Source organism: Mastomys coucha, unplaced genomic scaffold (assembly GCF_008632895.1).
Source record: "Mastomys coucha isolate ucsf_1 unplaced genomic scaffold, UCSF_Mcou_1 pScaffold5, whole genome shotgun sequence".
Taxonomy (NCBI): Eukaryota; Metazoa; Chordata; class Mammalia; order Rodentia; family Muridae; genus Mastomys; species Mastomys coucha.
In genome coordinates this window covers 89,059,970-89,075,603 of record NW_022196911.1, presented here as the reverse complement: position 1 = coordinate 89,075,603, position 15,634 = coordinate 89,059,970, and the positions used below count along the sequence as shown (strand labels likewise).

Here is a 15,634-nt window from a genome sequence, read left to right as displayed (position 1 = left end):
GTGTGTTAACATATATTTCATTTATTTTGTTTTTATTATTGAAGTTTCATACATTTATGCAATTGGATTTTAGTCACTTTCATTCCCCCATTCCTCCCCTCATCCTTCCCCGTCTCATAGGAGTACTTCTTTTAATAAGCCACTCTCCCACTTTTCTGTCTTCCTTTTGTGTGAAGCTAAGGGCAGGTGTCTTGTTACTGAATGGAGTCTAGGTAACTTGCCTGTGGCTACACCACTAAAGAAAATGGCATTTCACTTCCCCTAACAATCTTTAAATGCTAATAGTTTGAGCCCATCAGCATTTTGTCATAGGTGGCATAGGGGCCTACAGTTTTTTGTTTTGGAAGTCTGTTGTCTGAACAATTAAAACAAGCTTGCTTTTCTCTCTTATCTTCAATTGAATGCAGTTAATTTCCACCATAGCTAGTTTTCCAAAGCACTCCTTTATGGAAAGATACTTTACCACATTGTGAATCCCAAGAAAAATTTACTAGAAAAATCTGTTTCTAGCTGTAGTGTGGATCAACCCTTAGCACACACCTTTAATCCCTCTAGCTAGAATATAGACAAGCCCTTAGGATACACCTTTAACCTAAAACAATGAAGGTAAATTTAGTTTGTAGAAGGAAGCACCCATATTGGAAAGTGTTGTCTAATTGAGCAGCAGACAAAGTGACCAGTCAGAGCAAGATTTGACCCAATAGGATGTGCCCAACTCTCAGTGAGTAGAGAGAGGAAAGGGAAGGTACTTAGGAGATCAGTACAGGCAAAGAAGAGAGGAAGGAGAAAGAGGCAGGTTCTCCTGGGAGAGTTTTCCAGAGACAGGTTGAAGTAAGAACAAGCTCCACATAAGCAAAGACAGAATGAGGCTGAGAATGAGAAGGAGCTAGAAAATTAAAACAGATTGCAGAGTTGTTTTGATGTCAAGCGGAGTAATTCAGGAGAGGCAGAGAAAGAGAAGCCAGATGGGATCAGTCAGCTTGGAGAAGAGTTTGAGCCAGAACAGTTCAGTTGAATCAGCCAGCCAGAGATAGGAGAGAACTAGGAGGGATGAGCTTATTTCAGCAGCAAGTCTCAGAGGCTGAAAACATTCTAGACATAGATCAGATTGTTCAGAGGCTAGAAGCTTCCAGGGCTAGGCCTAAGTTAGCAGACAGAGGCAGTAAGCCTCTGAGATAACAATTACATCAAGAGAATCAAAGCTAATTTTACACCCATTCTATTGGTCTGCCAAAACTTAGACATATATTACCATTTTCCCCTTTCAGAAAGTAACTGTCTAAAGCCCCCTGTGGCAAACAAAACTACCTTGCTGTGGCCTGTGTCACCCAAGCATTCTGGTCTCTTCACTAGTTCTACTTAGGTTCTGATTGTCAGGAAGGCAGAATCCACCACTCTTGAAGGACAAGATAGATTTCACTCTTCTTTGAACTGTCAGACTTACATTATAGTCTCACCCTTCTCCCCACTGCGCACTGCAGAGCATTGCCAAGCCCACCCAGCTTCCTTCTTTCCTTCAGCCTTGGGCACTTGAATCTATAAAGCTACTTTAGACAGGAAATAACAGAGAGCCCAATGCAAAGTGCCTCTAGAGGTCAGAAGTTTATAATCTCACTGAACAAACTGAGAAGTGAGGCAGTTCCATGGCTAAGTAATCCTAAGCTGGTCCATAAAAGGCAAGGGTTTGGGGCCAAGTGAGATGGCTCAGCATATAAAAGCATTTATAAACACAACAGTCTAAAGTCCAATCCCTAAACACTATGGTGGAAAGGGAGAATCAACTTCTAAAATTTGTTCTTTGTCCTCCAAATATGTACCATATAGCATACATGTGTCCACATTCTCTCTCTCTTCTTCTCTCTCTTTCTCTTTCTCTTTCTCTGTCTCTGTTTCACACACACACACACACAGATTGCACACAGTATGGTTTAAATAATAAATGGGACCTACCTAGATTTCTATTCTACTGTCTTTAGTGTGGCATGTGGCTTTAGTGCTCAACTACATGGTGTGTGTGTTGGTCAGTTGTTCAGAGAAATAGAACTAATGGAATAGGGGAAGGAAGGATGTGGAAGTGAAAGAGAAGTAGGGATGGAGGGAGGGAGGAATCAGAATATATGATTTTTAGAGATTGATTTTAAAAGTTGTTCTCACCTAGAAATAACTTCAACAGCAACACCAGGACACCTCGGACCAAATGTATTATAGCATACTCTAGCCATTACATAAATTAGCCATTACAACATGGTTGGCAAAAACAGAAGGAAACTAATGTGGTTGATAGTAACTGTGTGGAGGGTGAAGAGTCAAACAAGCTGGGCTTTGCCTGCAAAGCAGAGCCTGCTGAGGTGGGGCTAGTAGACAGCACGCATTGAGCTGGTTAACAAGAAATTCTGATACATACCACAGAGGCAGAATTGTGGTTATCAGCCCTATGACTGCACAGGTTCTCCAGAGCCATGCCTCTATGGCCTAGCTTGACCTTTAAATGGTGAATTTAGTTCGAGTAAGAACAATGTACCGATTGCCCTTAAAATGGTGCACAACATAGCTTGAGTAAGAGCGATGTACTAGTTCTTCTTCGTTAGTCCCAAGAAAGGTGCTCTGCAACTTCTAAGTGTTACATAGATGCCACCAAAAGATGGCCAAAGTAGGGGATTCTGGCACTGAATGAACCATTCTCTTATCACTGCTGTGGCCTTTATGTGTTTCTTTCCATCACAAGTTCTATAGCCACAACGCATATGCAAACCAGGCTGAAAATGAAAAAAAAGTAGTTAGCAGCAAATGAAGGACAAGAGTTCTTTCCTTGGTTGCCTTAGCAGCATCATGCAAGATGCTGACTTTGCATGATAGAGATAACGATAGAGATAGAGATGGAGGTAGAGGTGGAGGTGGAGATGAAGATAGATAGATAGATAGATAGATAGATAGATAGATAGATAGATAGAGCAAGTATTCAAGTAGTATAAGGCAAAGAGGTGAAACATTGAAGACACCACACATTGCTATCTAAGAACAAGTCAACCACCACAGAGGTAGAAGTGATTTAAAAATGAGGGGCATTCCTCAGTTGTTCTAATCCCATACTCACATGGACAGGGATATAATGATTATTATAACTTCTGAGCTACTGTGAGTGTAGCTAACAGTTTCTCTTTCCAAAATATAAATGTTTTATATTGCCGAGAGGGATGATCCCCCCAATTATAAATATCAAGTGACAGTATCTATACTTATTTAAGTAGACATAGCACATGTAACTTATATTATTGCCATTAGAAACATGGTCATTTCTGGGGGAGTTAAATTCAATTTCTGTGCACAGGGAGCAGAGAACAATGTGCCACAGTATACGTTGTGACATTGACATTAGGAACGTTGATCTTTGAGGCTCTCCAGCAGCCAGCTGGCTTTTTTTCTGAGTCACTCACCATCCTTTACCATAGGTCTCTTTCTCCAATGAAAATATTCTAGCAGTACTTACTGTTGCCTCATTGACAGAAATGAAAACAGATATGCTTATAGGAATTTTATGAGTTCCTTCTCTGCACAGTTTATATGAAAAACTCTACAGAAGAAATAGAAACGTAGGAAGGCAAAGTAATCAAGCATAAACTGAATGACCTGGAACTCTGCACATTTGTCCTGTCACCAAATTCAGAAACCCTCAGCTGGTTCTTTTGATCTTCTTTTCTTAGCACCAGGCTGAGTGAGGACCATACACGGATACTTTTGAGGGCTTCCTTTCTGTCTCTCTCAAATCTAGTAAGTTAAAAATACTGTGGGATATGCCATCCATCCATACTGTTTTCCCTTGTTCTTTCCTTTGCTTCTTTCCCTTCTGAAGTCTTGTAGGATGACCTATGGTTTTTATGGTTAATACAGGTTATTGATTCTGTCTATTATGTCAAGAATAGGACAATAATGAGTAAGGGAAATGGGAGAGACAGGCCCCTCTGCTCTCCTTCTCAACTGAAATCACAGTGTTTCTGACTGCAGCCTGCCTTGGCTTCTCAGTCCAATGTCTGCATGCTGACAGTATCCACTCATGTCCTGATATTTTTAGATGGTGCTTGGCTTGATCTGCTGAGTCTTGAGCACACATGCTACCACAATGACATCAGTAACAGCATGTATTCCAGCAAGCTTCACTGTCGTGGTCAGTCTGTTCAGACTTCCCGTTTCATTAGTGTGGAGAACAGTCCTCACTTAATCAAGTGTGGGCAAACAGCGTTTGCTCTCAGTCTTCTGTCCTCCTTTCTGGAGGAGGCTGCTATTGATGGAAGAACCTTAGGGTTGCTGGTTTACACAGAAGAACAATGTGTTCTGCTTAAGTTGCTGCTCACGTAACAAGTCTCCTCTTAATGTAATAGATTTCCATGCTTACGTTAGACATACATTTCAGACCATGTAGCAAATGTGACATTGTAGAAATAGCATTGGTGTTCATCCAGATTCTAGGTTTTTATTTGTTTATTTGTTTGTATTATTTATTAGTACACAGGAATGAAGTGCTGTGGGATCAGCTGATGAATGGGGTTTTGAGGGTTTCTGTCTCCCTAAAACTGTTTAAGGAATAAAATTCTTTTTAAAAGTAGGTAAAATAAATGTGTATTTACCTGGAACAAAGCTTCCCTGGACCACCTCCTTGTAAGCCCACCAGCCTTCATGGATTTTTGGTGAATTCTGTTGAGCTAAAAGAGAAACAAACAAGAAGGTAAATTAAGATGTAGCACAGGAGTCATGTTTGTACTGTTAAAGGAAAACAGTAAATATCCATGGCACTACCTTTTCCTACTTCAAGGCCACAGTCCTTAAGAATCCTCCCTCTTTTTTCTTCAAATATATAACTAGCATGTACATTTCTTATTATGATTTTCATAGTTACTTGGGTATTTTTAAAAACTTTTTATTTAAAAGGATTTTTTATACAATCCATTTTGATCATAGTCTTTTCTGTACCTAACTCCTCTACATCTCAGAAACTTTTCTCAAGATCTTCTATACCTCTCTACCCATCCAACTTCATGTCCTCTACCTCAAAAATAAAATGAAATAAAACAAAAAAAAATTGACAAGAAAAATAACAACAATAACACCCCCAAACTCAGTATGGTGCTTCTCAAAGCTGCACACTCAGTAGAGGAGGATAACCTGCCTCAGACATAGGAGGGCCCATCTTCTTAAGTCAAGGGTATAGGAGTAGCTGTGATTTTCTGCTAGTGCCACCTAACAAGCTCTCAAGGGATTTGCATAATCGTATTGTAGTAAAAATGCAATGATTGTGTATTAGCATATTTAACTCTTGTCTTCTTGTCTTCTACACACATACACATATACACACACATGTGCAAGGGTACATCTATGCATAGACACACATCACTTGTTGGATACATGTGCCTATAAATCTCAGAGAGTATGTAAAACTATGTCCTTGTTTTTATTAAACAGTATTTATTAAATATTAATTTTATTAAACTATATTTATAGTTTAGATATCATTTTACTAAAGATAACTTAGGAGATTCAACCAAACTGGTAATTTGTTTAAATAAGCCAATCATTAAGTCTTTAGCTATTGTCTTAGTTTCATTCAATACCTCCACCCCCTTTTAAAAAAATCACAACTCAGAGATACATCATTTTGTGTTACAAATGATGGCCACACAACATTGGGCTTGAAAACAAGACTTGAGCCGGGTGGTGGTGGCGCATGCCTTTAATCCCAATACTTGGGAGGCAGAGGCAGGCAGATTTCTGAGTTCGAGGCCAGCCTGGTCTACAAAGTGAGCTCCAGGACAGCCAGGGCTATACAAAGAAACCCTGTCTCGAAAAACCAAAAAAAGAAAAAAAAAAGAAAAAGAAAAAAACAAGGCTTGGTGTAGACAAGGGACTTGCTAAATCCCTCTGGGTTTCTGATGCACATGTAATGTTTTCACCTGCTCATGAGACTGGAACCCTATAGCTGGTAGCACCATGGTGACAAATAGTTATTGACACAAGACAAATAAAAGAGAATTCAAATCTGAGACCAACAGTGGGGCTGGGGACAAAGAACCCATTTGTAGATCTGGAACATCATCAGCTCCAAGTTGTTCAGTGTAAGTCTAGGGAGTGGAGGTAGCAATGTGCACCAGATTCCCTGGCCTCTGAATTCCTGTGTGGTATAGCATCTAAATGTTGCCATTGGACTTGATGGTCCTGAAGGCATGACCATCTCCAGAAAACAGATCCAGAAACTATTAAGTGGATTGACAAAGAACATACCTCTGTGCTAGAGAAAAAGGGGTTAAAATTCAGGAAGTACTTTGATCATCCCCCTCTCTGAGCACTTCCTTCTCTTCCTCAATATGTTGAAGGGCATGACTGACCTCAGGAGCGAGAGGAGGTTCCAAAGGCTTAGTAACTCATGCCATGAGTATAGAATATTGAATATAGATGACACATGATACAGTCAAGCCTAATGGCATTTTTTTGAAACACTTTGTAATACTTAGCTGGGTGCAGATTAAGTATAATTCACAGGTAATGCAACCTATCAAAACAGATCAAAATGAAATCTTGTTATTTTATTAAATGAAATTCTATTTGGACCCTGCTGGTCCAGTAGCCAGCCTGGAAAAGATGTGCATTTCGACAAGCTTGAAAGCAGGATCTGAACTTCATCTACCTGCTTTGCATAAGAGATAATGTGTAAGTTCTCCTTATCTCAGACAGAAATTTCTCAGTCTTATCAAAACTCACATGCCTTTATCTTACCAGAACTGTAGAGAGTAAAACAAACAAACAAACAAACAAACAAACCATAGCCTTCTTTTAGTTACTCTGAGGGCCAGTTGTTAGGGATTGTCTTAGATGTCTCTTATAATTTAAATAATGATTATGGAGAAGTCTCAACAATTTGTGTCTTAATATATTTTCCCAAACTAATTTATAAATTTGTTTTAAATTTATGTTTATCTATATCAATATATGACACCTATGTGTTTGACCATGGGGGCCAAAAGAGGGTACCAGAGCCCACAGAGCTGGAGTTATAGAAGACTGTGAGCTACCAATGTATGTGCTGGGAACTGAACTTATATACTCTGGAAAAAGAGTAAGCACTTTTAACCACCAAGTCATCTCTCCAGCTTCTAGCTGCAATAAACATAGGGTTAAAAAAAAAAAGAATAAGAATTGTCTTAGGGCTCTAAAACACACCCAGGATCAGAGGTAAGGAGGACACAACATCTGTCCCAACACCGGGAGTAACTGGGACCAGCAGAACCCAGACACACAGGAACTCCACCAGCCCAGTTGCTTGGGTTGCTTCAAGTCTGTCTGAGTTGGTGCCCTGAGAAGACCTTAGGCATAAGCTCCACAGCCAGTCCCACAACACCCAGAGGAAGCTATTGCACTCCCAGGTGCTCTAACAAGCCCAGGGTCACAGGATCCCAGAATCACAGGATCACAGAGACAGCTTGATTCTAAGGAGTTCTGACACAACCAGGATCACTAGAAGGACAGGCTACAGTCAGATTTAGCAAGGGCAGGTAGCACCTCTAGCACCTACTAGAGCACCTGGTTAGGTGATGCGGGGAAAGAGTAAGAATATAAGCAACACAAACCAAGGTTCCTTGACATCATCAGAACCCAATTCTCCCACCATAGCAAGTCCTGGACACACCATTACACTGGAAAAGCAAGATTCAGATATAAAATCACTTCTCATGATGATGATATAGGACTTTAGGAAAGACATAAATAGCACCCTCAAAGACATACAGGAGAACACAGATAAACAGCTAGAAGCCCTTCAAGAGGAACCACAAAAATCCCTTAAAGAACTACAGGAAAACACAATCAAACAGGTGAAGGAAATGAGAAAAACCATCCAGAACCTAAAAATGGAAATAGAAACAATAAAGAAATCAGAAAGAGAGACAACCCTGGAGATAGAAAACCTAGGAAAGAAATCAGGCCAGTAAATATCTTCAACAAAATTATAGAAGAAAACTTCCCTAAGCTAAAGAAAGAGATGCCCGTGAACATACAAGAAGCCTACAGAACTCCAAATAGACTGGATCAGAAAAGAAATTCCTCCTGTCACATAATAATGAAAACACCAAATGCACTAAACAAAGAAAGAGTTTTAAAAGCAGTAAGGGAAAAGGTCAAGTAACATATAAAGGCAGGCCTATCAGAATTACACCAGACTTCTCACCAGAGACTATGAAAGCTAGAAGATCCTGGGTAGATATCATACAGACCCTAAGAGAACACAAATGCCATTCCAGGCTACTATACCCAGCAAAACTCTCAATTACCATAGATGGAGAAAACAAGGTATCAATTACCATAGATTTAGAAAACAATATACCACAGCCAATGAACCAGATTCTTACCCTCGCCTAATGTCTGTGCCACCCTCCAAGCAGAACCATTGTTCATTGAAACAGTTGGTGAATGACTTTATGGATAGACCATCTTAATATACACACCATTTCTTAAATGAATGTAAACTGTTCTCTGTGGGATGAGAATAAAGTCACTCATTCAAGTCAAAAAACTTTGACCATAGCAGGAAGTCTTGGTGCAGCAGAACTGTCAACTCTCAGCTTAGCTGCGATGGAGGTAAAATCTTTTGGTGATGTGAAGGTCTTCGAAGTACAATCTTATTACAATGAAATCCAATGTCTAAAAATTGTTCTTATTTTGTGCTTGTACCACAGTAAGAGCCAAGATTTTAAGCTCTACTAAGTACAAAACAAAGACACAAACAAAGCATTATATATCTATGTTCATTTTAGAAAATACTAGTAGAAATGTATTATTTTGAAATATACAGTTAATACATTTGGAGTTATTTAAAATTTATATTGAGAAAAAAGTATGTATTCTCAGTATTCCTGTAGATAAGCATCTACATAACTGTTAAGTTGATTGTTGTTTTATATCAAACAACTTTTATAATACTCATTTTAATTGTTATAATATTTTACAAATTTTAAAGAATACGACAAAAAAGATATTGTAGGTAATGGAGGGGGTTCTCTGGGAGGAGTAGGGGTACAAAAGGGAAAAAATGTGATTTAATTCTATTTATTTAAAATGTTTTTAAATGTTAACAAATTCAGATAAATTGAAATCATGTAACTTTTCTCATCATAATGCAATAAAACTTAAAAAAAATAAAAAATAACAACAACAACAAAAAGAATTGTCTTAGATGATATATTTTGATCCTGCCTTTGTCCACTTCCCAATTCTTCCCATATTCCTCACCTTCTCTATCAACTTTATGTTCTTTCTCTTTCTCTTTAAAAAAGAAGTGAAAACAAAAGCAAAACAATTAAGACAAAGAAAAACAAAACAGAACAAAACAAAACAACACACACACACACAACTGGACAATATACAGAGTAAGAGACTTGGGAGCTCTCTGTCCTAAATGAGATGTCTCCATCAAATCTCTCCCCGGAAAGGTCAAGGATTTATGAGGAAGAGGAGCTGGAAAAATTGTGAGAACTAGAAATTATAGGTTACTCCAAGGATACAGGATATAACAGGACAGACAGATGCACAAACAAACAAAAACAACAATAACAAAAATAGCACATATACAACAAAAACATGGAGTTAATTTTGTGTCCGTCAATTACTAAGCATGGGATCAACCATAGTGTGTGGTTGATATGTCTAGTGGTGCTCCATTTGAGGAAACTGATTTTCTCTTTGCCAATAGATATCAATGGCAAATAGTGTCTTAAGTAGAGGTAGAGCCCTGTGTCCACTTCTCTGTTTCAAGGCCTGGAACCTCGTCTGGCTTAAACTTGCTGCAACCATTTCTGACAATTCATATTTGCATCAATCCTGCTATATGCAGAAGACACTGCATCCTTGGAGTTCCTTCCAATCTTTGCACCTTCCCTTCCTCATAGATCCCTGAGCCTTATGGAAGGGATTTGACAAAGACATCTCATTTAGGACTGAGTGCTCCAAAGTCTCCTGCTCTCTGCACATCATCCAGTTGCATTTGTCTCTTTTAATTCCCAGCTACTATGAGAAGAATCGCCTCTGATTTTGAGAAGGGTTGACTGAGGTACTCACGTGGTCCCCAACCTATGTAGCCCTGCCAACTTTTTTATTATAGTATTTGCACATATTTTGAAAATTCAGTTAAAAATCTTTAGCTATACCATAACCAAGAAATTAAAGAAATACAATTCATCACAATACCATTTCAGTGTGTAAAAGCTTGGATACAGTACTCTATAGAGAAGTGATTAGGAAAGTAGCTCTTATTAGACATGTCTCACTGCCTATTTGTGTAGGTCTCAAGAGCCAAGAATGGTCTTGCATTTTTAAGTGGTTGAAAAAAATAAACAATAGCAATTACATGTGATGTGAGAATTATATAAAATTTAAACTTCAATGTTCACAAATCATTTTGACTGCTTACTGGGTGCATTTGCTTACATATTACCCACCAGTTCCTTTCTTTGGCAAAATACATGTCTGAAAAAGCTGTAAGAAAAACCATTTGGCTCATGAACGTAAAACACTTCCTCTACTATTCCTTACTCAAAAAAGAAACTGATGGCTGTTAAATTATATACATAAAATTTAAAAAAAGAAAGCAAACTACTATGATGAATGTAACATTTTAATTACAATTGTAACTCCATAGGAAAGTGACAACATACATGATTTATAATAAAATATTGTATGTTTTAACATGTATACACTTGGGCATGACACACTTGAATAGAAAGTGAAGAAATTAGATGCTGAATTGAAAAACATACAAATAATGCCATCATGGTCTTATATGGGAAGTTTCAGAACCAAGGCTTCATGGACAGAGGTCATCTCCCAAAATAATAAAGAACATACCTTGTATTTATTCCTGGAGCATTTGTATAAAGGAAGGCAGCTGGTAAAACTTTGGAAGAAAATACTTTGTGTTCACATGTGAAGTGGAACCTATGGCTTCAGACAAATAAAACATTTCCTCACTCACTTGGATGTCTACTGGGACATGGGATCGTTTATCATTATTTGGAACTGTCTAATGTATTAGAGAGCACACAGCACCTATGCCACATCACCCACCTTTGTTGAAGCTAATTATACCTTTTCATTATAACACTCTCAAGAGCCCTCATTAATTTCCAAAGTATTTCTCTAGGAATGGTGACATCCTATGACATCCTGTTGACAATCTCTGACCTATGGGACTATTTATAACATTATTTGTGTCTTCTAAATAAAGCTACGGCAAAGAATCATATTGAATGCTAAGCAGAGGACAAATGTTTTATCTTAAATAGATGAAAGTGACATCTTACAAAGGGAGAAGATGGCAGCCAATACCCACGCATATCCATACTCAGGTAGCTAGAAGCTCTAAGGGATAACAGGAAGATTGGGGGAGAGAACTCATCCCCTGAGGTGGGAGATTGAAGAAAGGAACTAAACTTTCAGCAAAAGAAGGAATAAGATACATACACAGACAAAGAAAGTAGAAGAAGAGAGAGTCCACGGGCTCAGCAAGAAATGGTGGTGCTTAGCTCCAGTACAGAGTGCACTGCAGCTGCCTGAGATCCGAGCTGAAGTCAAAGACAAGGCCTTAGAACACACAGAATATACCTGAGCATTATATAATCTAGTAAGAAAATGGGGGTGGGGTAGCCATGTAAGGGACAAATGTCATGTGGCAAAGACCAGAAAGGGAGAGTGGAACCCAAAAAGCACAGTTAAGGAAGAACTCATCACTAAACAGAATCTCAGTCCTGCAAGCAAGGACTCTTGAGGTCCACATATCATATGATGTCATGGAAAGACCCTCCCCCTTCTTGGTATTCAACTGGAGTCTTCAAGAAGTCAACTTATTTGGCATGAATGGGGTGGGGAGACCCTTGGTCCTGTGGAGGCTTGATGCCCCAGGGTAGGAGGATGCTAGATGAGGTGGGAGTGGTGAGTAGGGGGAGGAGCACCCTCAAAGAAGCAAAGGGGAGGGAGGATGGGATGAAGGGTTGCAGAAGGGAAACCATCGAAACCAGGAAGGGGGACGACATTAGAAATGTAAATAAATAAAATAACCAATAGTAAAAAAGAAAAAAAAAAAACAAGTCAAGTGAAAACCCTGCTGAGGGAGTAGCTAAGCAACTTTAGAACAAAGGGCTTTCCCTGCATAGCCCACCCTGGAAACCTAGGGTGGGTGTTAGGGAACTATATTCTGAGGTCAGACCTGCAAAATCCCTCTGGCTAGAAAGGAGAACCTTTAAGTCAGAACTACACTGAGTGTCCCATGAAGTAGATGACCCATAGAAGGAGGGAGTCTCACTGAACTACACCAGTGGGAAGAAAATACAACTTATCCTAGTACAACCTAGTCTCACTGGAACACTGTAAATACTTCTGCAGAAAAAATACAGTGAATAAAAAAAATCTAACCAATAACCCTATTATAAATTCCCTATGTACTCCCTATGTATATATACAAGAAACATAAAAAAAAATGAGGTAAGACTCCCCTAAAAATGATCAATTCCATAATAATAGATGGAGCATGTTAGATGAAATTCTAGATAAGCATATAGAACAATGATGATAAGGCTATTGAAAGTAACCAGTGGGAAGATGAATCAATTCTCGAGTGAACTCACAAAATGTGAAAGGTAAATTCAGTAACGAGGGAAAAATACTGAAAAAAAAAATTAAGTCAAGAGTTTTAAACTGAAACTCTCAATAAGAGGTTGAAGATATGGCCGTAGGTAAGCATGCTTGCTGTACAAACATGAGGATCTGAATTCAAATCCTGCCACTCACATAAAAAGCAGGGCATAGTTGCACACATGTCTATTTACTCTTTGTCCTGTATGTGGACAGAAACAGAACAGTAGCTGGGGCTTTCTGGCTAACATAAAGACCCTGTCTCAAAGTGGTCACTAATTATTAATTAATTATTAATTCCTTTAGTTGACTTAAGAGAATCAGATATTAAAGAAACAGATAAGCATATGTATCAGGACAGAAGAAAAACAAACTAAGATATTTGACAACAGAAGATTAGGAAGTTACTAAACATTATAAAAGCTAAATGATAGGAATTACATAACTTCCAATAATAACTTTGAATGTCAATGGCCTCGACTCTCTGATTCAAAGTCAGATACTAGCAGATCAGACGAAGACACAGAAATCATCTGTTTGTTACACGTAAGAAACCCACCTTGTCGGCCAAGAGAAACCAAGCTCTAAGGAGAAAGACTTAAAAAAAAAAAAAAAAGCACACCATGTAAATGGAGCTTGAAAGCAAGCAGGTGTAGCCATCCTAATACCGGAGAAAGGAGACTTCAAACAAAAATTAATCAGAGGAGATATCGAGTCGCTTTATATTGATGAAAGGAACCATTCGCCAAGGAGATAACGGTAGGTTTGGGGAGATGGCTCAGCTGTTAAAGGCTAAAGCTCACAACCAAAGAGCCAGAAAGATATAGCTGGCTAGTAAGATGGCTTGGCATGCTCAACCAAGGCATACCAAACCTGGTGCTCTTGAGTTTGATACCTGAAATCCTTATAGTAGAGAGAGAACCAACTCACAGTTGTGAGTGTGTGTGAGTGTGTGTGTGTGTATATGTGTGTGTGCAAGTACACCATGGCTCACACGTAGAGATGAGGGGACAGTGGGAGTTCATTCTCTTCTTCCATCATGTGGATTCCAGAGATCAAACTCAGATTGTCAGGCTTAGATGAATGGGCCTTTATCCCCACAGTCATTTTTTTTACAAGCCTGGAAGCTACGTTTGACTTGCATGTTGAAAGACCAAATTTACCCTTCAAAAATCAGTTATCTAGCATACAGCTCATCTGATATCCATCAATTATTCTCTCTCCCCCACCTCTTCTCTCTCTGTCTCTCTCTCTCTCTCTCCCCATGTATACATATATATAAATTGAAAGTATATATACATATTATGTATAAATTACTATGTTTTATATATATTACTATGTTATACTATATAAAATATGCTACATATTATGTATTTATATATATGTATATATATATATACATATATATATAATATCTTAATGCCTCTGGATATTGAGTGTGGGCTTATAATGGTTGGCAATTTAGAAAGATGGGGTACACATTTAAAAGCCACTTCATTTAAAGTTCTGTTCCCTGCCACAAGAGGTTTATTTTAGATGAAACACCTACAGAGGTGCAGGGGACTCATTTAACACCTCCTGCCAGATGCTAGCAGCCATCTTGTTGTTTGGGTCTGATTTTCTGTGAGTAGAAGAATGATTGAGAATTCCTCAGAGCAGACAGGTGAACGGAGAGCAGCCTCAGTGTCTACAGCTCCTCTTTGCCTAAGGATTGGATTTCTTTGATTTTTTTTTTTTTTTGCTTAATGTACAATCAGTCCTGGGGGGGAATAATAATAATAATAATAATAATAATAATAATAATAATAATAATAATGTCCTAACAATAAAAGCTGCCACCCCTGTCAGATCAGCCAGGGAAGATACATTTCAATTTTGGTCATCTTTGTATTTTGTTTCTTTGCCCCATTTTGAACTTGGGGGTTTCGAAAGAAAACCCAGAATTTCAGATTACCAGCAGATATGGGATGATCACTGATCTTACCGCTTTTTTTAACTATTAGAGGAATTGGAGCACAAAGACTTTTCTTTATATGTATCATGTACTTTTAAATATTCCTTCTTTTTATTTAATCTTTTTTTTTACACACTAGATTTTATTCCCCTCCCAGTTCACCCTTAGACTGTTCCCCATCCCATACCTCCTCCCCAACCAACCCCTGTCTCCACAAGGATGCCCCCTCCCACCTCCCACCTCACCAGACCTCTAAATGCCCTGAGGTCTGCAGTGTCTTGAGGAGATTTTTAAAAGGCCAGATCGCTAAAAAAGGCCATAGAACAGGTGCTTTTGTCTTTGAAAAAAGAATCACATTTGCTCTGTCCCAAGTTCTGAATTTGCCACTGTAGTACAAAACACAGTGGGTAATATGTAAATACGTGCACATTTGCCCTGAGCCAATAACAAGAGCCACAAGTTATAGTTTTCTGAAACTTGATTTAAACCTAGAAAGATGGATTTTTTTCTGGTCATGTGATTTTAGTTCTTACTCAAAAATTCAGAAGCCACTTGAGAAAGCAGAAACTATGAAGTTATAGCTAATGCATATGTTATTTGATTAACATTCACCATGGGATAACATGTACCATGTACAACACTAAATACTTTTCAGATTTCTGAAATCTGCCACCAGATTCTGTGTCACATTGAAGATGCCATGGTTCCTACTTTGTTTCTGCTGGAATCAAATAACAAGGTTGGAAGACATTCCTAAGAGCGGCTGTATCATCCCACACTGTGTTTTCCACCCCAATCAAAGGGAAGCTGGAACTCTCTTCTCCCCCTTTATTCCTTCCATAAGTACACAGTACATATTTCTGGATGGCTCTAGGGAGTCTCACATGTCACCACGGACAAAATAATTCCACTTTCACATGCTAAAACTTTCTCACCACCTCTTGAGATCAACTCTTGCAATCCCTCTCTTTTGCAAGCTGGAAAATAATTCAAGCAGCGCAGCTGACTTAGATTCAG

General features: G+C 38.6%; 1 protein-coding gene across 3 annotated transcripts in view; it reads right to left on the bottom strand.

Annotated features, from left to right (window-relative positions):
- The window catches only part of Ca10 (carbonic anhydrase 10), a 494,944-nt gene that overhangs the window by 407,899 nt on the left and 71,411 nt on the right, over positions 1 to 15,634 (bottom strand). For all 3 annotated transcript variants that reach the window (XM_031354912.1, XM_031354911.1, XM_031354910.1), the window contains exon 3: positions 4,623 to 4,697. In XM_031354912.1, coding sequence (XP_031210772.1) covers positions 4,623 to 4,697 — 75 coding nt within the window. The remainder of the gene's footprint in view (positions 1 to 4,622; positions 4,698 to 15,634) is intronic.